Source organism: Leucopleurus acutus, assembly GCF_964270905.1.
Source record: "Leucopleurus acutus genome assembly, chromosome: 11".
NCBI lineage: Eukaryota > Metazoa > Chordata > Mammalia > Artiodactyla > Delphinidae > Leucopleurus > Leucopleurus acutus.
The window spans coordinates 51,728,121-51,753,105 of NC_139152.1; the positions used below are offsets into that span (position 1 = coordinate 51,728,121).

The 24,985-nt window shown below is 40.5% G+C and overlaps 1 protein-coding gene across 2 annotated transcripts in view; it reads left to right on the forward strand.

Annotated features, from left to right (window-relative positions):
- The window catches only part of SRGAP1 (SLIT-ROBO Rho GTPase activating protein 1), a gene marked incomplete at both ends in the record, with an annotated part of 273,306 nt that overhangs the window by 203,014 nt on the left and 45,307 nt on the right, over window positions 1–24,985 (forward strand). The window contains 4 exons of one of the 2 annotated variants that reach the window (XM_082851178.1): window positions 11,025–11,222; window positions 11,664–11,748; window positions 18,661–18,688; window positions 22,389–22,491. In XM_082851178.1, the coding sequence (XP_082707304.1) occupies window positions 11,025–11,222; window positions 11,664–11,748; window positions 18,661–18,688; window positions 22,389–22,491 (414 nt within the window). Of the gene's footprint in view, window positions 1–11,024; window positions 11,223–11,663; window positions 11,749–18,660; window positions 18,689–22,388; window positions 22,492–22,997; window positions 23,032–24,985 lie in introns of both variants that reach the window. The other variant, XM_082851179.1, reaches the window with a different exon arrangement.

Consider the following 24,985-nt stretch of genomic DNA (forward strand, 5'->3'; position numbering starts at 1 on the left):
CCTCTGCACAAACTTGTGTGTGTGTGTGTGTGTGTGTGTGTACACACACATACTCATAAAGTCCAACATTTATTGGAAAGAGTTTAATTAACTAAAAATAATTATGACTGCCCAGTGAAAAGATCAAAGCTGAGGGAAAATTTCATCCAAGCTTACAAAAGCATAGAGAGGGCAGCTAAATAGAACATGAACCTTTTCACCAAATCTTAGACAACTATAAATAATGGACACCCCTTGAAACTGTAGGAGGCCTTCTAAGAAGGGAGTTCCCATGCTAAGAGCCCACAGACCATGTCTGGCCATGGACAAATTTTGTTTGCTCTACAGTGCTTGATTTTTTTAATTGTTATTGTCATTTAAAAATTGGAAGTTTTGGGGCTTCCCTGGTGGGGCAGTGGTTGAGAGTCCGCCTGCCGATGCAGGGGACACGGGTTCGTGCCCCGGTCCGGGAAGATCCCACATGCCGCGGAGCAGCTGGGCCCGTGAGCCATGGCCGCTGAGCCTGCGCGTCCGGAGCCTGTGCTCCACAACAGGAGAGGCCACAACAGTGAGAGGCCTGCGTACCGCAAAAAAAAAAAAAAAAAAAAAAAAAATTGGAAGTTTTGCATAAAAATGTGGATTTTCAGCTGCAAAAAAATTAGATCTTCTCATACTAGACCTGCATTTCTATAGGACAATAACTGGCTTGAGCTGAGGAGTACATACTCCCTTAGACGCAGAGCACGTGCTTCCTATTTGCCATACGCCCCACTCAGCCCACTTGCCTATTTTCATTACTTGGCCCTGGAAGATAGTTGATTTTGCAGCACTTGCCTTAAAACAAAGAGAAGAGAGCAGTATGCATTTGTAAAATGGCCTGAGTATACTTGTAAGTAGTAAAAGTTGGAAGTAAAGGCCTGAGAAGGGCTTGATAAAATTTGTGGTTGATGCAGATTCATAATGGATTGTGACATTTACTGTCACTTCGCAGTAAATGAACTGTGAAGTTCAAATGTAAAAAACGTTACATTTGCCTGTTAAACCTTTTAAAATGAGCTTTCAGTTGCATTATGCTGTGAACTTGCATCGGTGATACCTTAGCCTTATGATTCCAACTTCCAGTCAGCTGGTCCACAAATATATATTATTAGGTTTGCTGTGTATTGTGCCCATAGAATTAGAGCAGGGACTGCTGCCCACACAACTCTATTCCCCAATGTTTTTGTTTTTTTTTTTACTTAAAAGTATAACTTTTTATTAAAACTTTGAAGTGAAACCTTAATAAACATTATTTTTAAAGGCAACACTTTGAAAGCAACCTAAATCTAAATGATCATTTATACCTTTCTCACTATACACAGTTTCCGAAGTCCAACCTAATGTTACACAGCCATGTCCACTTTCTGAAAGTTTACCGTTCAAGTGAAATAGGGAGATTAAGAGGTACAGACTTCCAGTTACAAAATAAATGAGTCAAAGGGATGAAATGTACAGAATGAGGAATATAGTCAATAACTATGTGATATCTTTGTGAGATGTGACAGATGGTAACTAGACTTAAGATGGTGATCATTTTGTAATGTGTAGAAGTTTCAAATCACTGTGTTGTATGCCAGGAACTAACTAACATGGTGCTGTATGTCAATTATACTACAAAAACAGACCAAATTTATAGAAAAAGAGAGGGGGGTGGGGGAGAGGGGGAGTTGGATGAAGGTCATCAAGAGGTACAAACTTCCAGTTATAAGATAAATTATTACTATGGATGTAATGTGCAACATGGTTAATATAATTAACACTGCTGTGTGTTATGTGTAAAATTTGTTGAGAGTAAATCCTTTTTGCTCTTTTTATTTTGTGTCGGTGAGATAATGGATGTTCACTAAACTTATTTTGGTCATCATTTCGTGATGTATGTTAAGTCCAATCAGTATGCTGTAGACTTTATTATTGCCCTGTCAATTATATCTCAATAAAACTGCAAGGGAAAAGAAAGAAAGAAGGAAGGAAAGGGAAAGGAAGGAAAAAATTTACTTTTAACCGTTGTTATAGGGATTTCAGCTTAGGGGGTCATTGCTGTGGCTCCTTTCTTTCAAAGCTGGCCTCTGGAGTAATTCCCCAGAGATCACATTTCCCTTTCCTTAGAGTTCCTCATTCCTCCCTTTGTTGCAGGAGAATGGGGTGCAAGAGTATGGTCATGTCCCAGGTTTCAGGTGAGTTCTTGGGACGGGCAGCCAAGTGAGGATCCTTGGCTTCACACAGGAAAGCATTCAAAAGTGAGCCAAGGTAAAGTGAAAGAGTTTATTTAGAGAGATGCACGTTCCATAGGCAGAACGCTGTTGTCTCAGAAGCAGCCCAGGATGGTTAGTTTTTGGGGGCTGGGTAATTTCATAGGCTAAGAAGTGGGAGGGATATTCTATTTTGGGGAAGGGGCAGGGATTCCCAGGAATTGGGCCACCACGCACTTCCACTTTTTGGCCTTTATGGTGGCCCTCAGAAGTGTCATGGCGCCTGTGGGTGTGTTGTTTGGCATATGCTAGTGTATTACAGTGAGCATCTAATGAGGCTCAAGGTCTACTGGGAGTTGTATCTTCTGCCATCTTGGGCCTAGTTGGTTCTAACCAGTTTTTGTCATATCCTCAATGGCTGTGTCATTCTTTCAACGGTTGTGCCCTGCCCCCTTCCCTCCTGTCTCACCTTTATCAAAGCCAAAGAAAAGGAAAATGAATTGCATAAGTAAAGCAATTAGGCCTTTCTTTTCTTTAGGACAGCCTTATTTTTAAGTAGTTTGCCCCATTTTCAGACCATTTGTCCCAATATTTGCTCCGGAAAATAGAGCTTTCGTAAGCATGTCACTTCTGTGCTATGAGTAAAACCTTCTCACACATAAAACAACTAATTTCTCTTAAGTTATAGTAGATTTATCCCCCTGAAGGGAATAGAAAAGAGAGTAGTCTGTAATTAATTCCTCAGTTAATTTGTAACAATGTTTAATGAACATATAAATTTTCCTAGCACCACTTAAAATCTTTCACCAACAGTTTACTAGGGCGTATTTCACAGACTATTCCCAAATATAATCCTTACACAGGATCTTTTCAGCAGTAATGAACAAGATTTTAGGCAAACATGTGAGATAATTTTCACGGCATGGGTGATTGAGGGAAGTAGGAGATATCTTGGTTTTACTTTCTGTTACCCGAAAACTGGGTTCACCTCTTGGGGGGAGTGTAGCCAAAAGACACAACTAAGCCAAAGCGCAGGAGAAGGAAGGATTTGTTATTACTTGCAGCAAGTAAGGAGAATACCGGGCATCTTTCCCAAAGCAATGACTCCCCAACACCAAGAATTGGGGAATTTTTAAGCTAAAGGTACATGCATATTCCTGAAGAGGTTTGAGCAGAGGAGAATTCAGCGTAGAATTGGGGGCAAAAGTCAACAGAGTCCAAGTTTAGTTGATTGAGGTCAGGAGGGTCAACATCCTCTTTCCGTCCTCCACCTGGGTAGGGGCCTTAGTTCCTGCAGAACTCAAAGATATATTACGTATATCCCTTGAGGAGGAACTAGGACTCTGCTTTATCACTGCCTATTGTTTGGCTGCCTTTTCTCTGTTCCTGCATTCCTTTGTTCCCTTGAGATCCTTGGTTACTGAGACCTGTTCAAGGGCAAGCATTGTGGCCAGGCTTAGATCACAAAATGGCTTAGGCTAAAATGGCTTCTCTTATGTCAAGAAAGCCATCCATTCCTGGTTCTCTTTCTCCAGGGACCCGCTAACCTATCTGCTTACATTTCTACTTAGGGTAGAAAAATCACATTTCCCCCCATCAAATTTCCCATAATACCAATCGATGACTGCGGCAGAATCTCAAGTCATATACATCATTGATCAAACCCTTAGGGGCAGTTGGTTTAAGAAGCGAAGCTTGATAACCATTTAATCATTATTGCTATGTCTGATGACTTGTGTGGTTTTAACTTCATTTTAACTTAAGTGTTTCTTACTTGTCTGAAACCTTCTACTGATGAGGTTGACAATAAAAGCCCAAACAAAAGAAAACTGCCATTTATCCCTTAAATGATAGCATCATCTCAGCCAAAATTGAAAACAGGATCAACTGTTTCTCACTGGAAACGCCTGTTGTTAGAAGCTCCGTGTGTGTGTGTGTGCGCGCGCGCGCGCATGTTTTGTTTGTTTGTTTGTTTGTTTGTTTCAAATAAAGCCTTAACTCACTGAAGGGAGGGCCTTGATCCAGAAGAATACCAAGCGGAATGAGGAGAGTTTCTAGAAAGTGTCTAAAAGTGATTGATGGGGTAGGGCATCTGGAAGAAAATGGCAGAGCTCAGGATGACTGTCAGCAAGGAGACCCCACGTTGTTGGTGTGTGCTGAGCACTCCTCTGGCGTCTCAGCAATTTGGAAGGAGGAAGACTCCAACTTCCACCGTTCATTCAGTTCATTCTCACTGCCATCTTAAGAATCTGCTGTATTCCACGCACTGTGCTAGTTAATAAGCCGCCCCTGACCTCAAGGTGTTCCCGCTGGAGATAGAAAACAGAGGCCCTCTAAACAGTGTGGTGTAGGTGCTGGTGAGAAATGGATTTGGGATCATGCTCCTCAGACCACTCTTAGCAAAGGGTCCACCCAGAAGGGTCATTAAGTCAGAGTCCAGATGGGCTGCAAGAAAACAGGCTTTCTGAGACATGACTAAAGCAGAAATGTTGTTCAGAGGGCTCTAAGCAATGATGATGTTCTCTTCTTTGGATTAAGTTGTATCATTGCTGAGAATGAATTTTGTTCAGAAGTCAGGAGAGCCTGGTATTTGTAAACATCGCCTTAAATGCAAGTGTGTAGGTTACTAGTGTGAATTCCTCTGGAATGGTGACACAACCCTTCCCCAAAAGCAGGGGGAAGAGCAGCAAAAATCGGACTGTTTTTCTAAATCTGGCAACACCTTACCCAGCAGTGACAGGGTCACTGGCACCTGTACCCCCCTGTTAAGGTACCAGGAGCAAGGGAAGTGCTCTGCCGCTGCTCCTGCCTTCTGTGGCCTGTGCTGGCAAGAAGTTTCTGTACCCCTGGCTAATTAACTATGGCATTAATCCAGTTTATATGTGTATGGTCTCCTTCTGCTAATTTTGAATACACCTGAAAGGATACAGTGCTCTAATTGAAATACATACAAGGTCAGTGGTGGCAAGGAGGGAGTAGTTAAGTGGGGAGGGGAGGACAGGGCTAGGGATCACCTTCACAGATGGAATGATAAGTCTTAAAGGATGAATAGGCCTGCACCAGGTGCAAGGTACAAGGCACAGTGCCATGAAATAACGTGGTGTGTGTTAGGGGTTGAATTGTGTTCCCCCCAAATTCATATGTTGAAGTCCTAACCATCAGTACTTCAGAATGTGACCTTATTTGAAGATAGGGTCTTCACAGAGGTAATCAAGTTAAAGTGAGGTCATTAGGGTGGGCCCTAACCAGTGTGACTGATGTCCTTATGTTAAGGGGAAATTTGAACACAGAAACACAGAAGACAATATGAAGAGACAGAGAGAGAAGATGCCGGCTGTCTATAAGCCCAGGAGGCAGGGCTAGAACAGCTCCTTCCATCACGGCCTCAGAAGGCACCAACCCTGGCCACACCTTGATCTCAGCCTTCCAGCCTCCAAAACTATGAGGCGATAAATTTCTGTTGTTTAAGCCACACAGTGTGCGGCACTTTGTCATGGCAGCCCTAGAAAACTAAATCAGTGTGTTTGGAGAAGGAAACTTCTTGTTTTCTCTAATAATTGTAATGTCCTGGGAGAAGAAAGGCAAAAGAGGCGGTCTACAGAAGGCCGCAGAAATCTGCTCTCAGAGTCCAGGCCACCTGGACACTCCTCCAGTACAGCATGTTCTTTGGGTTTTTCATAATTCCTTATCACGTTTTTGGCCTCTCCTTCTACCAAACCCAACTGTGTTTCCTTGCTACTAATGGGGAGTCATTACAAGCCTCCTATGAGCTGTTTCATATCTGCTTCACTATGTTCCCCCTTGTGACTTGTGAACATGGCTTGCGTGTGTGTCAGAGCTGGTGTTATTCTTCATCGGGAGTGTCCCATGGGGTAATACATAGTCCCAGCCATTGTATCTGGTGGCTTCTGTCACATCCTTTATTCTTCCCGATAATTCCAAATTTAACCATGACACTCTTGTTTCTGAGAAGGAAGTTGAAAAAAAAGAAAAGCGATTGACAAGGAATCACATTCACCGTTGCTGGGTCCACAGTATGGGCCATAGTCTGTGAGCCTGTTACCGAGGACTTGGGTGGGTGTGGCACCTGCCAAGTCACTGGACAGGTCCCTGGTGGGCAGGACTGGCCCTGGACTGCAGCTGAGCAGTCCTAGATCTAAGTCACAGGTCTGCAGTAGGGTCCACAGCCGGGACCAAGTTCTGCAGGCCTGCCTCTGGGGGCACAGATGGACATGTCTCCCTCCTGGTCCCTGGGTGGGCAGGACTGCTTTTGGACTACTACCGAGAGGGACTGGATCCAACTTACAGGGCTGCTTCAAAAACCAAAATTGGACAGAGTTTGGCAGGCCTGACTCTGGGCATACAAATGGGCTTGTCTCTTGTTGGGTCCCTTGATGGGTACGACTGCTCATAGGCCATTGCTAAGAGGTATTAGAGCCAAGTTACAGGGCTACTTCATTATCCACAGTTGGACCGAGGTTGGTGGGCCTGCCCCCAGGGCACAGATAGACGTGTCTTCAGCCTGGTTTCTGGTCAAGCAGAACTGCCCCCTGGACTGCAGCGGGGCTCATCTGGAGCCAGGTTACAGGACCACTTCAAGATCTGCAGTTGGACCGAGGTCGGCAGGTCTGCCTCTGGAAGCAAGGACAGGTGTGCCTCCCAGCATGTCCCTGGGCACTGCTCCCAGACCAGGGCTGAGAGGGACTGGAACTGCATCATGGGCTACTACAGGGTCCAAATCTAGGACTAAGGTCAGCGGGCCTGTTACTTGGGACATTGGTGGGCGTGACTCCTCTTGGGTCCCTTGGCAAATAGTGCTGGTGGCAGGCCCAAGGCCAAACAGGACTGTAGCTGCGTCTACAAGCGGACAGGCTATTTCTGGGTCTGTAACCAGGGCCAAAGTTGGCAAGCCTGCCACCTGGGCATGGGCCAGCTTTCTCAAATTGGTCCTTGGCAGTTGTGGGCTCCATCAAGGTTTTACAAGCTCCTATCTGGATCCCAAAGCCCCCACAAATGCCCTTTTGTCCATGGATGGCTGCCAAATTGTTGTTGTGGGAGTGTATGAATAGGGGACCTCTAATTGTACCATCTTACTGATGTCACCTACAGGATAGTGAGTCTCTTCATTCAGCCTATAGATATATAATCATGACTTTCTTAGAGGACTTATAATCTTATTTTAAAAATCACCTTTAATGTGCTTTTTTCCAGAGTCTATCCTTGGCAATTTGCATATCCTCAGGAATAATGACTAAATCTGTTTAATTTTTGCCTCCTTTTAAAATTTGCTCCATCATATGACCTCTTTAAGCCTCTAAACTAGCACTGATTGTTATTGTTTCTTCCCTAAACAGTATTTTGTTGTTTTAAAAAAAAAAACAAAAACCTAAAAAAACAATCGAACATATCTCTACTTCCTGTAGTGGTGGACTGAGTCACTCAGCTGATTCTCGCACATTTCATTATCCGGGACAAGGTACATGGCCAAGCCTGAAACCCATGACATACGGAGCCATATGTTCCCAAAAGGAAGAGCATCAAATGTTTTGAACAGAAATAAAATCCAGTGATTCTGAACTATTAGTGCCCCTAATGGCTTGGAAAAATAAACAAACATTCTCTCAGGATGATAACCTCACCCTAGACCTCAAATAACTCTACAGAAACTGTCCAGCAAAGATAACTAGGTACATAAGGAGAAAAGACAACATGAGTGATAGCCAGAATACATAACAGACAATAGAAATATACCCACAGGAACTAAATATTGGGATTACCAGAAAAAAACTGTAAAAGAGCTATTTACTGTGTTCAAGAAGTTAAAAGTCAAGCTTAGATTTCAGCAGGGCACTGTTATAACCTATAAACAGTGAAATAACAGATTTGAAAATGAACCACACATAAATTCTAGAGCTGAGAAATACAGTAACCCAAATTAATAAATCAGGCATGGTTTTAACATCAGATTAGACACAGCTGAAGAGTGAATTATCAAAATAGAAGACAAATCTGAAGGAAGTAATCAAAATGCAGCATGGAAAAACAAAAGGATAGAAAATATGAAGAGAAAGGTAAGATACAGAGAACGCAGTGATTTTTAGCATACTAACTAAACTCCCAGAAAATATTGATAGAAAAGAAAGTAGAGACAATATTTGTAAAGATAATGGCTGAAATCTTATCAGAGCTTGAGAAAAGTATCACATAATTCAAGAAGTCCAAAAATATTCCAGGCAGAATATATTTTTTAAATCCTTACCTAGATACATTATAGTGAAACTGTAGAAAACTTTAAAACCAGCTGGAGAAAGAAAGCAGGGTTCATTCAAAGTGTGATAGACTGATAGTAAACTTCTCATTCAACAGGAACATGGAAGCCACAAGAAAGTACAGTGATGTTTTAAATGTACTGAAGGAAAATAACCACCAACCAGGAAAAAATATCTTTCATAAATGAAGGTGAAATAAAAGACATTTTTAAATCAACAAAAGCAAAATTCGCCACTAGAGGATTCATGCTAAAAAGAATTTCTATGTAGAAAATAAATGTAGTTACCAAAGGGGAAGGGGAGGAATAAATTAGGAGTATGGGATTAACAGATACACACTACTGTACATAAAATAGATAAACAACAAGAATTTACTGTATAGCATAGGAAACTATTCAATATCTTGAAATAACCTATGATGGAAAAGAATCTGAAAAAGTATACATGTGTTTATGTGTGTGTGTGTGTGTGTGTATATATATATATAAAACTGAATCACTTTATTGTACACCTGAAACTAACATAATATTGTAAATCAACTATATTTTTAAAAGAAAGAATTTCTAAAGGGTGTTCTTAAAAATATAAGGTATAGAGATCAAAGAGTTTAATAAATATATGGATAAAGCTAAATGAATACTGACTATATCATAATAATGTCTTGTATTTAAATGTATACAAATATTTACATATATAATACATCCTATTATAAAACATTACAAAAATAGCATATAAGTCAGGAAAAGTAAATGGTTTTAAGGTGTTCTAAACTCTGTACATTGTCTGGGAAAAAGATAAAGCTATTGATTTACATTAGACTTTGATAAGCAAAGGTGGAGTACAACCTAATTGTGGAAGATAAATGTGGAAGATAAATTTAAAAGCTCCTAGAAGATAACATAGAACAGTATCTTTATGACCATGAGATAGGAAAATATTCCTTAAATAGGACACAAAAGGCACTGATTATAAAGGCAAGGATTAGTAAATTGATTACATTAAAATTAGAGACTGTTCATCTAGACACTATAGAAAGAGTAAAAAACCAGAGCTCAGAGTGGGGAAAGATATTTGCAACACATATAACTAACAAAAGACTCATATACGTATTACAAATCTGTAAAGAGAAAGGCTCATCACCCAACAGAAGATTGAGCAAGAGGTTTAACAGAGTGTTTCAAAGAGAGAAAATCTAAATTGCCTTGAACATATGATAATGTGCTCAATCTCAACCATCAGAGAAATACATATTAAAACCACAACGAGATACCACTACACACCCAACACAGTGGTTTACATTTTTAGCTGATTTTTTTTTTTTTCTTTTTTGGCCATGCCACATGACTTGCAGGATCTTAGTTCCCCAACCAGGGATCAAACCCGGGCCCTCGGCAATGAGATCATGTAGTCCTAACCACTGGACCGCAAGGGAATTCCCAATGGTTTAAAATTTTAAAACTGACAATACCAATTGTTGTGGATGTGGAGTAATAGGAATGCTCCTGTGTTGGTGGGAATACAAATTAGAGCAATCATTTTAGAAAACAGTCTGGAATACCCAATAAGCAATTCTACTCAAGTATGTGTGGCCCAACAAAAATGTGTTCCTAGCAGTATTATTCATAGCGGCCCAAAACCAGAAATAAGTCATCTATCGACAGTAAAAGGGATGAATTATGATGTATTCTTACAATGACTATTCAGCAGTGAAATACTGTACTCACAAGAAATGAATAAATCTTACTACATAAAGTTGAGCAAAAGAAACAAAACAAAAATAATATATGCTGTAAGAATCCATTTATTTATATAAAGTATTTTAAAAGGGTAAAACTAATATATGAGGTTAGAAATCAGGATAGTAGCTACCTCTGGGGAGCAGGAAAGTGTGTGTGGTGACTGGGAGAAGCACAGGTTACTCATAATGTGCTATATTTCTTGATCTGAGTGGTAGTCACATGAGTGTGTTCAGTTGGTGATAATTTATAAAGCTGTACACTTATGGTTTGCACATTTTTCTGTATGTAATTTCACTTCAGTTTAAAAGGTCCTTTAAAAGAGAAAGTGTGGGCTTCCCTGGTGGTGCAGTGGTTGAGAGTCCGCCTACCAATGCAGGGGACACGGGTTCGTGTCCCGGTCCAGGAGGATCCCACATGCCGCGGAGCGGCTGGGCCTGTGAGCCATGGCCTCTGAGCCTGCGCATCCGGAGCTTGTGCTCCACAACGGGAGAGGCCATGGCAGTGAGAGGCCCGCGTACCGCAAAAAAACAAAACAAAACAGAAAATGTAATTGAGAGAGTACTCAGTGATACATGTGATGTACAGGAACTCAATTATAAAGTGATATCCTCCTCAGGATAATTTTGAATAAAGCCTCTCCTTATATTGGTGACATGGGGTATTGTTTACCTGTCTCTCTCCCCAATAGACTCTGAACTTTGGTGGGGGCAGGGCCTGTGCCCCCATCTGTACCTGACAGAGCAGTTTCTCACTGTTTGTGGGATTCACGAAATAAGGTACTAACCTGAGAGATGTGCTCCTATTCCCAGGTTAAGAAAACGACTGAGGCCACCTTGCAGACGATACAAGATATGGTCACCATCGAGGACTACGATGTTTCTGAATGCTTCCAGCACAGTCGTTCCACAGAGTCTGTGAAGTCTACTGTCTCTGAAACCTACCTGAGTAAGCCCAGTATTGCCAAGAGAAGAGCCAACCAGCAGGAGACCGAGCAGTTCTACTTCATGGTATGCCTGCTGCTTCCCCAGCCACTCTTGGGGCTCAGATCTGGGGGCCCCAAGTACTGTTTCTGGAGTTGCATCAGAATCACCTGGGGTTCTTTACTAAGATCAGAGTTTCCAATTCAGTAGGTCTGGGATAGGGTTTCAGAGATAGTACTGATATGCAGACAAATTTAAAGAGGACTGCTCTGAAACAGAACTTTTAGATTATTTAATGAACATACAAGTCACCAGGAGAGCTTGTTACAATGCAGGTTCTGATTCCAGTAGGTCTGGGGAGGGAGGCACCTGAGAGCCCATATCTCTAATAGGCTGATGCCAAAACACTTTGCTTAGCAAGGTTCTATGATCTAAAAGACAAAAGTGGCTGGATTTTAGATATCCTATGGGAAGTTCCTGGACATTGAATAATTTTTTTAAAAGTTAAAAACATCTTTGCTTTTGCAGAAACTCAGAGAATATTTGGAGGGTAGTAATCTCATCACAAAACTTCAAGCCAAGCATGACTTGTTGCAGAGGACCCTTGGAGAAGGTCAGTTATCTGACATAGTTGGGGAGATGACCTGGATTATATGTTGTGTCATGTATGTATTCCATGAAGAGTGTGAACTGTGAATTTGTGCTGGAAGAAGCAGAGAACACTGTATGTTGAGATGTGGCTTTATCTGTGTAAGAATCAAGTTCTCCCTGGAACTGTTTTCTTTATGAGCTTGATGCTAAGCAGAACAGGGAAATCTAGCCAACACAGAGCTCCAGAGGAAGGGTCTTCAGAGCACAGTGCTCCTAGGAAGAGAGAAGTCAGAAGGAGCCGCACCTGTTCCCACCTGCTGACCCCATGCCCCCCAGTCACTTCTTCCTTTCCTTCTTGGACTTCCCCACCCTTCCAGCCCCACCCCTTTTGTTTAAATGGACTAGTATTTGTTGTCCCATCTAATGCCTGTTTGGACTCTAGAAACCAGTTAAACCAGTTTGGGTGATTTTCTTTTCTTTCAGTAGGCATTGGTTTTACTTGAGAAGCAAACGAATTCTATTAAGCATATTGCTGTATCTAATGGTGCCAAAAACAACAGTAGCTACCACTAACACAAGGCCCTCTCTGTGCCAGGCATTGTTCTGAGCTGTATATATATAACTGGGCACTATTAATTTCCCCATTTTTACAGATGGGAAAACTGAGGAGGAAAAAAAGGATTAAAGTAAAGGGTACAGTGTAGATGTTATTGCTTCCCTTTTCATCTTCATGAAATTTAAAAGGGAAAAAAAACCACAAATGAAGTTCCTGTCGTAAGTACCTCATAATCTGTAATACATTTAATTATCTTTTATTCACACTAGATCTTGCTGGAAGTTATAAAAAATGAAAGAGAATATAGATGGGAGAGAGAAATCAGGGACTGAGTTGTGTAAATAACTTGGGCCAAAAAGAGTTTGCTCCCTTGACCTAAACTCTTGCCTCCTACCATTTTAGAACCTTCCTTAGCCATAAAGCAGGGTTTCCATCACCTTATCTCCTGGTTTCCTCTAAGCGACCGTTATCCTCTGGGAATGTCCACATGGAGAAAGATCATCATAACCTGAAACTCCGTGTATTGCAGTTAGGAGGACAGACTCTAAGATAAAAGGCCAATTTCACTTAGAAAAAAAACAAATAACATTTAAAGGGCTAAGAACTGTCTTTAAAAATAAAATAACCAAATACAATATGTGAACCTTCATTAGACTGTGAATCAAAAAGCAAAGTTGGGCTTCCCTGGTGGCGCAGTGGTTGAGAGTCCGCCTGCCGACGCAGGGGACACGGGTTCATGCCCCGGTCCAGGAAGATCCCATGTGCCGCGGAGCAGCTGGGCCCGTGAGCCATGGCCGCTGAGCCTGAGCGTCCGCAGCCTGTGCTCCGCAACGGGAGAGGCCACAACAGTGAGAGGCCCGCGTACCAAAAAAAAAAAAGCAAAAGTTATAAAAGGCGTTTTAGGGACAACTGGGGAAATTTAAATATAGACTGCATATTATATGCTATTATTTAATGAATTTTTAACTTTCCTAGATATGATAATGGTATTATGGTTATGAAGGAGAACATTCTTATTCTTAAGGAATGCTTGCTGAGTGTCATAATGTCTGCAGCTTACTTTCGAATGGTTCAGCAGAAAAGATATATATAAGAGAGGGAGAGAGAAGGAAATAAAGCCATTATGGCAAAATGTTAACAGTTGGGAAATCTAAGTGAAGGGCGTAGGAATGTTCCCTGTACTAATCTTTCAATTCTTCTGTAACAGAAGTTTGAACCTTAAAAAAAAAAAAGCCCTTTTTTTTCCTTTGAATAGTTGACTTACCTCAGCAATTATGTCCTCTTTTTTCTTTGTTCTCCTCATGATATCATGTAAATTCTTTTTTTCTTTTTTCCACTTTTCACAAATGCCTGATATTGCAATGATGCCCTAAGGTCTGTTGCCAGTCCCAAAGCATAAATAATCTTCAGTGCAGATGAATACTTAATAGGCACAAAGTCCTTCCCTACAGGACTGGAGACACCAGTTAAGAAATTGTGAGTTGGAGGGAATTTAGTAGTGGGTGAATTCATTCTTGGCACTGCACGTAGACACGTGTTAATACTCTTGGGATCACATTCTGAAACTTTTGTCGTCCTCATTCTATGTAGATTCCCTTATGTCTCCTGGAGAGAAAGCCCCACCGGTTGATATTATTTTACATGCCATTTTGGCTAGGGCTCTATTTCAGCCAGTTCACTGAATCCGTACGCCAGATTCCGTCTTCAGCTGCTGAACGGTGTAAAGCTCTATCGTTCCTTGTGAGCTCCATGCCAGGATGTCTTCATCTTGTAATTACTTTCAATGGTTTCCAGTGTCCTAGCGACACAAGCTTGTTCATGTGTACCAGGCGTTCGCTGGACTGGGTTTATTCTGCGCAAGAAACTGGATGGTTCTCACCCAGTGCCGGCAGACCCCCTGGCTGCAGACCTCTCTGCTCCCCAGCCCTGCCCCCCGTGCAGGCTTGGCAGAACACAGTTGTGCTGCATGGGCTTGTTGCTGGCGGCTTTGCCCAGAGGCAAGCAGAGCATAGGGGCCGTGCCCCACCTTTTAGCTCGGCCATTGTGAGCCCTTTGGCTTTCCATGCAAGCCCTGTTGACATTAATAGGCTTACACCAAAGGAGACCAGGCAAGTTCATGGCGCCTGTACCACAGTGAGATTATGCAATGGTGAGCCCTTAAGAAGGGATCCGACTCTGGGTTTGGCCAACTAAGGTTAGTAGCACAGTAATAAACAATGTGTTTGGGGACAGTCCTGACTTTTTATGTAGAAATCACATCTCCGAGTTATACTAGGCTCATTGCTACAAAAACTGCCTTCATGGTAAAAGAAACAGAGCCTAACTCAGGGATTTAGCAGTTGATCGTACACAGCTGAAACTGTAACTGCGGACACGTGTTTGGCCTGTCTTGCTCACTTTTGGCAGGCTACCAGTGGCCCAGTAAGTCCTTTGATTTACAGCACTGCAAAGCGACTGGATTGGGCTCTTAAAGTGGCACTGTCAAAATTCAGAATTCCACATCTTTGAAAACATCCGAAATAGAAGGAAACACATCATGAGTTGTTAAGACCAATATCGTCCTCATCATCTTCATCATCCTTCAGCAGCACCATTATATCATTTTGTGATGTCTTTGTTTTTAAATTGGAGATGTTCAGTCGAACACGGTTAATGAGCTATATAAACTGAGGCACTGAAATTTTTTTCTTTTCTGTTTTAGTAATGAGCCTTAGTGTTCACATTGGCTTCTTTGAGTGCAGCATTTGGAGTTAAGGGGGTGTAAATATCAGTGTAATTTTTGCTGAACGTAGAAAATCTAATACTGGCAGTTGAGTTCCATGTTACATTATTTCTAGACCCAGGCATAAGGTTTCTGACAAAGGAATTGAATAGATGATCCTCACTTAATCCTCTGTCTGTCTTTGAGTAAGAGTACAAATATACTTTCAAAAGAGAAGCTGATTGTGAATAATTATGTTTTTTAGAAAAGCACTGCAGGTAGTTGGTATTTTTAAGGAAGAAAAAGGGCTGGAAAGTAACACCGGGAGTCCGTATCCATCGTTCGTTAGGGACAAAATCTAGGGTACCTCCATTCAGTCTGAGCTGTGCACATTTTAAATATTTTATCTAGTTTGGGGACTCAGATTGCAACCAAATTAATATTTCGGTTTTTCCTTTTACTCTGTGGACATAAAACACATTTGGGCATGAAAACTAATTCTCTTCCTAATTCTCAAGTAAAATTTTAAAAGTAGTCAAAGTAGGTGCTTGTACCAAGAAAAAGATAATTCTGGGTCATGGGTCCTTCTTTTCTTCCAAATGGCTTGCATTGGGGTGGGAGGAGGAGTTCTCTGTTGTTCTTAATAATTAAGTAGCCTTCCAAAGAAAGTGATTGAAATTTAATCCTCAGACCACTGGAAGCGTTCACATTTCTCTGGGAAACAGATTCTTCTAAGCTTGCGTGTTATTGATCTATTAATGATGATACTGATTGAAAATAAAACCTCATTCACCAGTTAAGACACACTCAGTACTATTAGCAGAAAAAAACGATGGATGCGGTGGTGGCAGTTATACTGTGAATGATAGTTCTTGCAAAGCTTGCTCTTGACTCATTGATCAAAATATATCTTTTATAGGTTTTTAATTTTTTATCAAATACTACTAACCATGGATGGATGGAGCAAAATGATTTTAAGCCATTTTATATAATCATTTTCTAACTCTAGTGAATATTCAGTTGGGATATTTTAACAAAATAGCAAAACTTAAACATTATAAAGCATTTCATTTCTAAGGAATTATTAACATCTTTATCATTGAATCACTTGAAAGTTATTAACCTCTGTGATTCTCTTTAATTTGATAGATATTAGATTTGTTTAATAATTTACTTAATTTATTAAATCTTCAGTATTTTGTATTTGGCTTTAGCCATGTGAGGTGGACAGATATGTAAGCCATAGTCTCTACCTGTCTTCTAGCATCTTTCGGAGTATTTGCTGGGGAAAACGAAAGACTTAACATTTTACAATATATTGGATTGGCCAAAAAGTTCATTGGGTTAGTGAATACATTGTGCAATAAAATTCTTGGCAAAATGAAAAATGTCTTTTATTTTCACTTAAAACAGAACGAACTTTTTGGCCCGCCCAGTATTACTTGGGAGCTCAGATCTAGAATTAAAACAAACCTGAGCCTTAGTGCCAGACCCACCACATACTGACCATGTGACCTTGGGCAAGTCACTTGCCTTCTCTATGCTCAGTCTCTTCTGTAAAATAAAAATAGTAATAGTACCTACTTCATAAAGTTGTGAAAATTGTGAGTTACTATAGAGAAAGTGCTTAGAACAGTGTCTAATAAATATTAGTTTTTATTGTTGTTATTGATACATATATAGTTTATGTCATACTTTTATGTTGTAATAAAGTATGCAGCATGGCAGAATATAATACAGCACAGCCAGCTATTTTCTCTTCTTCCATCCTTTGTTCATTCTACTGACCCACTGGGTGATAGCTAGCTCCCATGGCCCCAGCACAACCTAAAGGGTGGTAACTCTTTAAATCTTAATCTCCAACACTGTCTCCTCCTTGTGCTTTAACCCTGTATAGCCAGCTTCCTGCTGAAGGCTATCCTGTAAGACATCACACTCAGCTCACCGTCTGCTCTCTCCGCTTTCTGATAGATCTCTCCCACTTAGAAATAGCTATAAATTCTTCTGGAGTTCTGTGTCCACCGTCTCTTTTTTCTTGTTCCCCAAAATAGCAGAAGGCCAGCAGAAGGAGGGGATTTCCAGTTAAATGATAGGTAGAACTGGGTAATGGAGGAAAAATCAGATTTTTCTCCTTTCCCCCGACCCCAACCCCAAGTCATGGCCAAGGACAGATTCTACCAAGACTTAACAGTAGCCTGGATCTGTTTGAGAAAGGTATTCTCTGATATGAACTGGTGCCCCTTGTTTAGTAAATAGGTATTAGCAAAATACCTTATGTCACTTGTTATTCAAAAGCAGATGATAGAGTAAAAGACTCGTTGCAGCCTGGCAGTGTTCATTCACCATTCCCAACCAGGCAGCTCTCTCTACGGATTGTTATATTGGCCTTGCCCTACAAGCCTGAATCACCGCATTGTGATACTATGGGCTGGTCTCACCTGTTTGTGCTGCAACATGACCCTTCTTTGCCAGCTGTATTTTCAGGCTGTTTCAGGACCGTATCATCATTTTGCAAATAAACCAGTTGAATGGTTTAACTCTCCCACACCCCTTCCCACTGCTCCACCCTAAATATAAGAGAGAACAGACAGCAACCCATAGACATATTCAAACTTGAAATGACCTCAGTTTGTAGGAGCGCCACAAAAATATAGAGCTGTTATTTAAAACAAATCAAGAAGCCTGAATGTATAAGAACTCATGTTTTAAGTGACAGAGAATTCTGTGAAAGGCTTTTAGCTTACAAGTTGGTGGAATGTAGCATAGTTTAATGTCCTTGTACTTTAATATCTGCAAATGTCATTTCCAACTATAAAATGCAACTTCTCTCCCTGATTTCATATTATAGAATAAACACCAATTTAATCTAAAGGAAAAGGAAATTGAGTTCTCCTAACCCTACGTGACCCCCTGCTTCTCTCTCACAAGTATCAGTCAAGGCGGGGAATAACTAACATTCAAATCTTGGATGTGTTTTATTTGTATTTCATCTTTGAACTTACAGTTAAGATCAAGCAGGAGCTTCCCTGGTGGTCCAGCGGTTAAGACTCTGAGCTTCCACTGCAGGGGGCTCAGATTCAATCCCTGGTCATGGAACTAAGATCCCACATACCACATGGCACGGCCAAAAAACAAAACAAAACAAAAGATTACGCAGCTATTTCTTTATTTAATAAAAAATAAAACTCCCCGGGCTTCCCTGGTGGCGCAGTGGTTGAGAGTCCGCCTGCCGATGCAGAGGACACGGGTTCGTGCCCCGGTCTGGGAAGATCCCACATGCCGTGGAGCGGCTGGGCCCGTGAGCCATGGCTGCTGAGCCTGCGCGTCCGGAGCCTGTGCTCCACAACGGGAGAGACCACAACAGTGAGAGGCCCGCGTACCGCAAAAAATAAATAAATAAATTAATTAATTAATTAAAACTCCCTGCCTCATATTGCCAAGTGAAATATGTTTCTCTAATCTATAGAATTTATTAAATTTTATGTATAGATTTTATGAAATATTTACTTTGAATATTTTGTCTATCTTTATATACTGTCTTCATGCTCCTCACCCTAAAATGCGTAAGTTATTATAAACTCAGCATCATAAATCAAGGGACAGATGATACAAAAGATTGCCCAATGCATTGCACGGATGCCACTCAGTTGACTTATTTTAATTTTTTTTTTCTGCAGGTCATAGAGCTGAATATATGACTACAAGGTAGGAAAATATTTTATCATAACTCATTGCATCTCACTCTCTTATCTCTTTTAACAAGCAACCATTTAAATGCGGCAAGAATGAAGATATTTTGTTAATGAACATGGAAGATAGTTTGGGCTTGACAAAACAGTAACATGAAGTGTTTGGGGTTCTCACAAAACCAGATTTGCTCTGGAAGATCTGAGGGTTTCCCAGTGGAATTGTAAAGCTCTTTGATGAGCAGCCTCAGTTTAAAAAAAAAAAGACATAAATTGAATGGGTTTGATTTATCTAATCCAAAACACTTTAAGTTTCTGGAAAGAGTCTGATAGGATTTTTGATTTGATAATTTAATTAACAAGCAATATTATGCAAATATCTACTGTGTTAGTTACTTCTTGCTCCTGTATGGTGTATAAAAACTAGAGCTATGTTGAATACTCTTAGGATTTTAGCTCTGCCCCTGTTTGGTTTACTTTAAAAATTTAACTTTTAATGACTAGTATCATATTGCACTTTCTTTCTTTTTTTCCTCCTTTTTCTCCCCTTTTTTAAAATTCTTAGAAGGTCTTTGATGCTACTGCTGAGAAGGAAAAGCCTTTTTGGAAGCAGGTTCTGATTTGGGTTGGGGAAAGTTTGTGGCAAGTTTTATTTTTCTCTGTCAACATTTGTACAACAGCCAGAAATTATTCTAATTGACATAGCAAGAATTCACACTTTTAAAGTTGAGCTCTCTTTGAGGTAGGAGGCATTTAGAACACTGGTGTGTCTGTTGCAATAGTTGGCAAGTTGATTTTAAGGTTCTGCAATGTTCCTGCTAGGCAGTTTATTCAAAAGGAAACCCCTCTTACTTCTCGGTGAACCAACTAGAAAGATACAGCTACTGACTTGTCTAAACTTTATGAAAATACTGAGGTTTTTCTCCCCTGTGTCAGTGACAAAGAGGCATATTACTCCTGCATAGTAATATGTGTTTTTTTTCACATATAGTGTCCCTTTGCATTATCAACTATTTTACCTGTTTCTAAATTTTAATTAACATAAGACACTTTTTTAAAAGATTTTTTAAAGGAAGGAGTGCAAATATATATTTGCAATGAGAGCTGTACTTGCCCAACAGACCTGATATTCACATCATCCTGACTGGTATTTCCTCTCATCCACATGGGCATTCTACCTAGAAAGCCAGATTATCTGGAAGCTGTGTGGCAGGCACACAACCAGAAGGAGTCATGCAATTCGAATGTTGAATGAACGTAGAATCTGTTCACCTGATGTGTGCGTGGTAGAGCCAGGTCCATCCGTGCACCAGTCTGCCTGCCGAGCCGACTCTGCCGTGGAAAGTACCTTGATAAGCACTCAGGCAGTTTATTTTAACCTCAGATCCCTCTCACAGGTTGAGTAGCTTCACATTTGTCTCATACTTTTGATGTGTCAAGAGAGGCAATTTTCAGGCTTTGGGGAGAAGACTCAAAAGACATCTCTCCGTTAGCCCCAGCCAGGAGTTTCTCTGCATCTCTCAGTGATGCAGGAATAATTATCCAGTGCCACTGAGGGCTTTGGCTCTAGCTACAACATTTGCTTGTCCCCACTAATCAGTAACCAAACAAAATGAGCCTGTGTTCCTATTCCCTTAGCTTCATCAACTGCTCCAGATAGCATTAAATGTGAAGTTCTTTGGACCTTGTTGTAATAACCACATTTTCTAGTTTCTATATTTGATGCTTTGGTATCTTGGGGCCTTACTGACCCTGGAGGGACTGCCCCTCTGAGAGTCAGTCAATTCCTAGAGCTAGTAAAGGGCTTGCTTACAAGTGTGCCTTTTGTGTATAAAACAACCAGTCCACAGCCCAGACTCTCAGCCACCTCCTTTATCAAGTCTTCACCTCAGGACCACCGTTCCTCTTCCCCAGTCACCCAAAGGCCAGGTACCAGACAAATAGGGACAGCTCCCGTGCCCCCAGGGCCCACCAAAATTATTCAAGGACTAGCCAATCCTAAACCTGCTTACCCTGCCTTGCCTGTTCCTTCCCGTGGGAACCGCAACAAAGGCTCACATTTTCCTCATTTTTCCTTCCTCTTGAGCGACCTTCGTGCTTCTGCGTGTGCCCCCCTCCCCCATGTAGTAGCATGCCCCCAACTCTTGGGAACTGTGAGTAACAAACCGTCTTCCCAATAACAGTTGTCTTCTGATCTGTTGCCTCACCATATCTGAGTAAAAATAAAGTTTATATTTTAAAATACTTCTAAAATAATGAAAAGAGTGGATGAAATCAAGCACATATGGTTAAATTCCTTGGTGGGCAGTTGTTTTGTTTGTTTATACCTACCAGATCCTTTCCTCGGTGAATGGCATAGAATTCAGTGCAAATCTTGTTCAGTGTATAAACAAGATTTCAGAAACTTCAGCAGTGGCAGACTATGACTTGCTTGGTGACATATTTGCTTCTAGACACTTGCAAGGGCTCCTTTTAACCTCTCAAGCGCCGTGGAGCTTCAGGTGTTGCTTGCTGTATACCCCATTAGTCATAGGAGCCCAGCTGTTGGGAGAGCCTTAGAATTTGGCTATGGAAGGCGGTTATCAGCAAGTTTGTTCCCCTACCTCTCTTGACTGCTGTGATAATACCTTAGGAAGCTAGCCAGGCTTCTACATAAACTCTTGGGCTTTTGTTTCTAAACTGGTCTTTCAGAACTTTAATGAACTGAAAAGGCAATTCTTCCTAGATAGTTTGCAGCTTAATAAAGGGCTTTACCTGATTTCCAAGTGTGGTGTACATCCTCAAACCAGCCTTCCCTTTTAAGAAGGAGTTTAAATTGGAATGTCCAGAGAGAAGTTTGGGGATTCTTCTTGCATGTATTCCTTGCAGCACAGTTGTTGAAGTTGAGTCACGTAATCCTGGCCCTCTTTGCCGTAAAGGGAGAGGGCAGAAGAGGTTCCCTCTCTCCAGTTACAGAGCAAGATGATGCAGGGTTTCTAGATATGGTACTTGGTACCCTGGATGTCCATATGCCGGAGAGACTGACTTATCCATCAAAGCAAGCAGACTGGAGATGGAGAGAGTCCAGAAAATAATAAATGGGTGCATCTTAATGCTCTACAAATAGGTGATGAGCTAGTCTGTTTTAAAGAAATAACAATTCGTGTGAGCCTGGACCCACTGCCCCCCAGAAATAGCACTGAAACAAAACTCTATTTTTCACTTGTGACCCATTAATAGCTACTTTTGCATAAAATAAAATCCCATTAATTACCTGAGGGATAGCAAACAGATGTCATGTTATTTGCATTGAAGAATTATGTTGTAACTAAAAATATTATATTTAATTTCTCTATTGGGATCTATCAGAGTCCTAATTTTTATGACCTGTTGTCTTCTGTGTCACTTGTAAGCCGGATAACACAAACCTCGGTTTGTAACTCTTGGCCAAATAGCTCGCAGTTAATTCCATTTGTTGATGATGACCGCTTTAAAACAAACTAGCAAACAAATGTCAACTACAACTACAAGAAAAGAATAGTCTGATTGAATAGCTGGTATGGGTTTTGATATATAACTAAAAGTAAATAAATGGGAAAGGGGAGGACTGTTTTCCTCTGTGGGTAGGGGTGGGGAAGGAACACAAGAATTCCTGTGTTTTGTAATTTTGATGTGACCTATGGGTGTTTCATTTATTGTTTGATTTCTGCCATGCTCAGTAATTATATTCCCTCTCTTAGGCCTCCAAATGTTCCCCCTAAGCCCCAGAAACACAGGAAGTCCAGACCCCGCTCACAGTATAATGCTAAGTTGTTTAATGGGGATTTGGAAACATTCATCAAGGTACTGGCACCAGCCATCTGGGTGGCTGATCTCCCCGCTTCTTACTATAATGGTCTCAGCCTCTCATAAAAGGAGGCAGGTCATTATGTCCAAGTCTGTCCTGGGGCTCTTTGCTTTCCCAGAAAATCAATATAATATTTCCTGAAGTCAGAGAGAGGAAAGAATATTTGGTTTGAGTGCCTTCAGAAGAGGGAATAAATGTGGGTATTATTATACTGGCAAAAGAGAAAGCCCTCTTTCTTAAAAAAAAAAAAAAAGCCATAATTTGTACAAAAAGGAAAAGAGCTACCTGATAAAATGTTTTGTTTCTACTCATGCAAATGAGGTGGCACAAAATATATCTAAAGTCCATCGTTAAGCTAGCTCTGAAGCACAACGAGTTTCGATTTCCCATGACTTGAGGAATTCATTATATTGGATAAATTGTAGGACCCTGTGGTCTGTATCTGGATCTCTGCTATGTTTACTCTGTCTTTTTCATCCTGTATTTCTGATAACGCTTCTAGCCGAGGACGAAGGAATTCACACGCGAGACATCAGGTATAGTGCTCGAGGGAAGCGAGGGCACAGCCTCTTTCGCTCTTGATATCATTTTCAAATCACAGTCATGCTTGGCTTTGATTAGATTTTTTAAGGTCTTTAAAAGAAAAGTGTTTGCAATTGGAAATTAGAAAGGTTTATAAATAGCTTTACTTAGAAAAGAATCATAGAACTCAAACACTGATTTAAGAAGAGTTGGATAAACTCTTAAGTTTTACATTATGTATTTGGCAAACATACTAAATTTGGGTCAGGGGCTTTTATTAAGGCGAGTCAATGTTAAATACCAAATGTACATTTAATACTGGATTTTGGACCTTCCTGTAAATTATACACAAAAGAGAAGAACTTACTCTTTCATAGCTAACATTTTATGCCATGGGACGCAGTGTTTCTGAAGACTAAATTTATACAGGAAACCACATCATTGATAACCTCCCTTAACAATATGTTACAGCTGTCTTGCTTTCTTTAAAGACAGATCTTTTATTGGATATGTACACTAATCGTTAAAAGATGTATGTGTGTGTGCGCATGCATGCGGACAGAGAGACACATGCATACATACAGAGATTAAAAGCATCTGGCAACCTTAAAACTGAGCCCTAACCCTGGAATTGAGTGAAAAGTCACCGGACAACCCGCAGAGCAATCACGAATCCAATGCCATTAGCCTTAAACCCAGAAGAGCCTTATTGGCTCTAATTTAATATGAAATTATTGTCAAATTTGATTATCTGGTTTCCCAGCCCAGGGCTTGCTCACAAGCGGGGGCAAACTAGATGGAGAGAAGGGAATGATAAAATGAAAGCGCTGGGCTATGCAACTGCCTGGCAGAGAAGGAGAATATAGAAAAGCTCAAAGAAGCAGATGTGTGATTCCATTATATTTGATAGCACAGTACAAGAATGACTGCGTAAGGTCATAGGAAAGCACATATTATATTTTTAAAAGATTTTTCATTAAGAACAGTTAAAGGAAACCAAATTTAGGCACGAAAGTGGGAGTAAACCACTTATCGTGAAAAATTCACTTATGTGAGCTCCTCTTTGTCCCAGATGCCATCTTAAAGAATCTTTGGTCCTAGCAGTGAAACAGTGGATACAGGGATCCCTACACTGAAAAGTGCTCAGTCAATTGAGGTCCCCACAGTATCACTGCGAGAAAAACACCACTTTTCCTGTTTCCCATGGGGAAACAGAGACACAAAGGGATTCGTTTGAATGGTTGATGGAGCACAGCCCATTGCTTCACTTCTTGTAAAATATTTTCTACCAAAGCATCTGGCATCCATGAAATTAAATTAAAACATGCACATTCATTACTTTTTGACTACAAAATTCATGATATCTGAATGAAATCGTGATGATAGCTGAAAGATTAGCAGTTGCCTAAGCAAATGTGAAGACGAAAATATTTTTAAAATAATACACAAACCTAACACATTTTTATTTAGAACTTTCTGAATGCAAACATTTTCCTTTTAATAACCTTTTAATCTTGGTTTTTCTTTTTGTTTTAATCCTAAGTTCAGCTGTTGCAAACTAATATTCCTTTATCATTTACATTTAAATATTTGTTGCTCTTTTAGATTACAGTTTTATAGGAATTGTTCACATAAAAAAAGGTTGTATCCTAAAGAAAAATCCCCTCTCATATTTAGTAAGTTCTGATGTAATTATATGGCTATCCTTGAGCCAACTGGTCCACAATTAATAAAGTTTACATTCCTGAAACGAATTGACTAATTAGAGAAACTTAATGCAGTCTCCAGAAGTAACTGAACAATTAACTGGTTTATACACTGATGAGATTGTCTTAAAACCGAAAATGAAACCATTCCTCAAGAAGTATATTACCCATTCTAGGAATGGTAAAAAGTTAGATTGCTGGACTGCATTATTCCCACTCTTTGCCCTGTTGATTAATTGGAAAGGTTAGTGGATTCTGAATT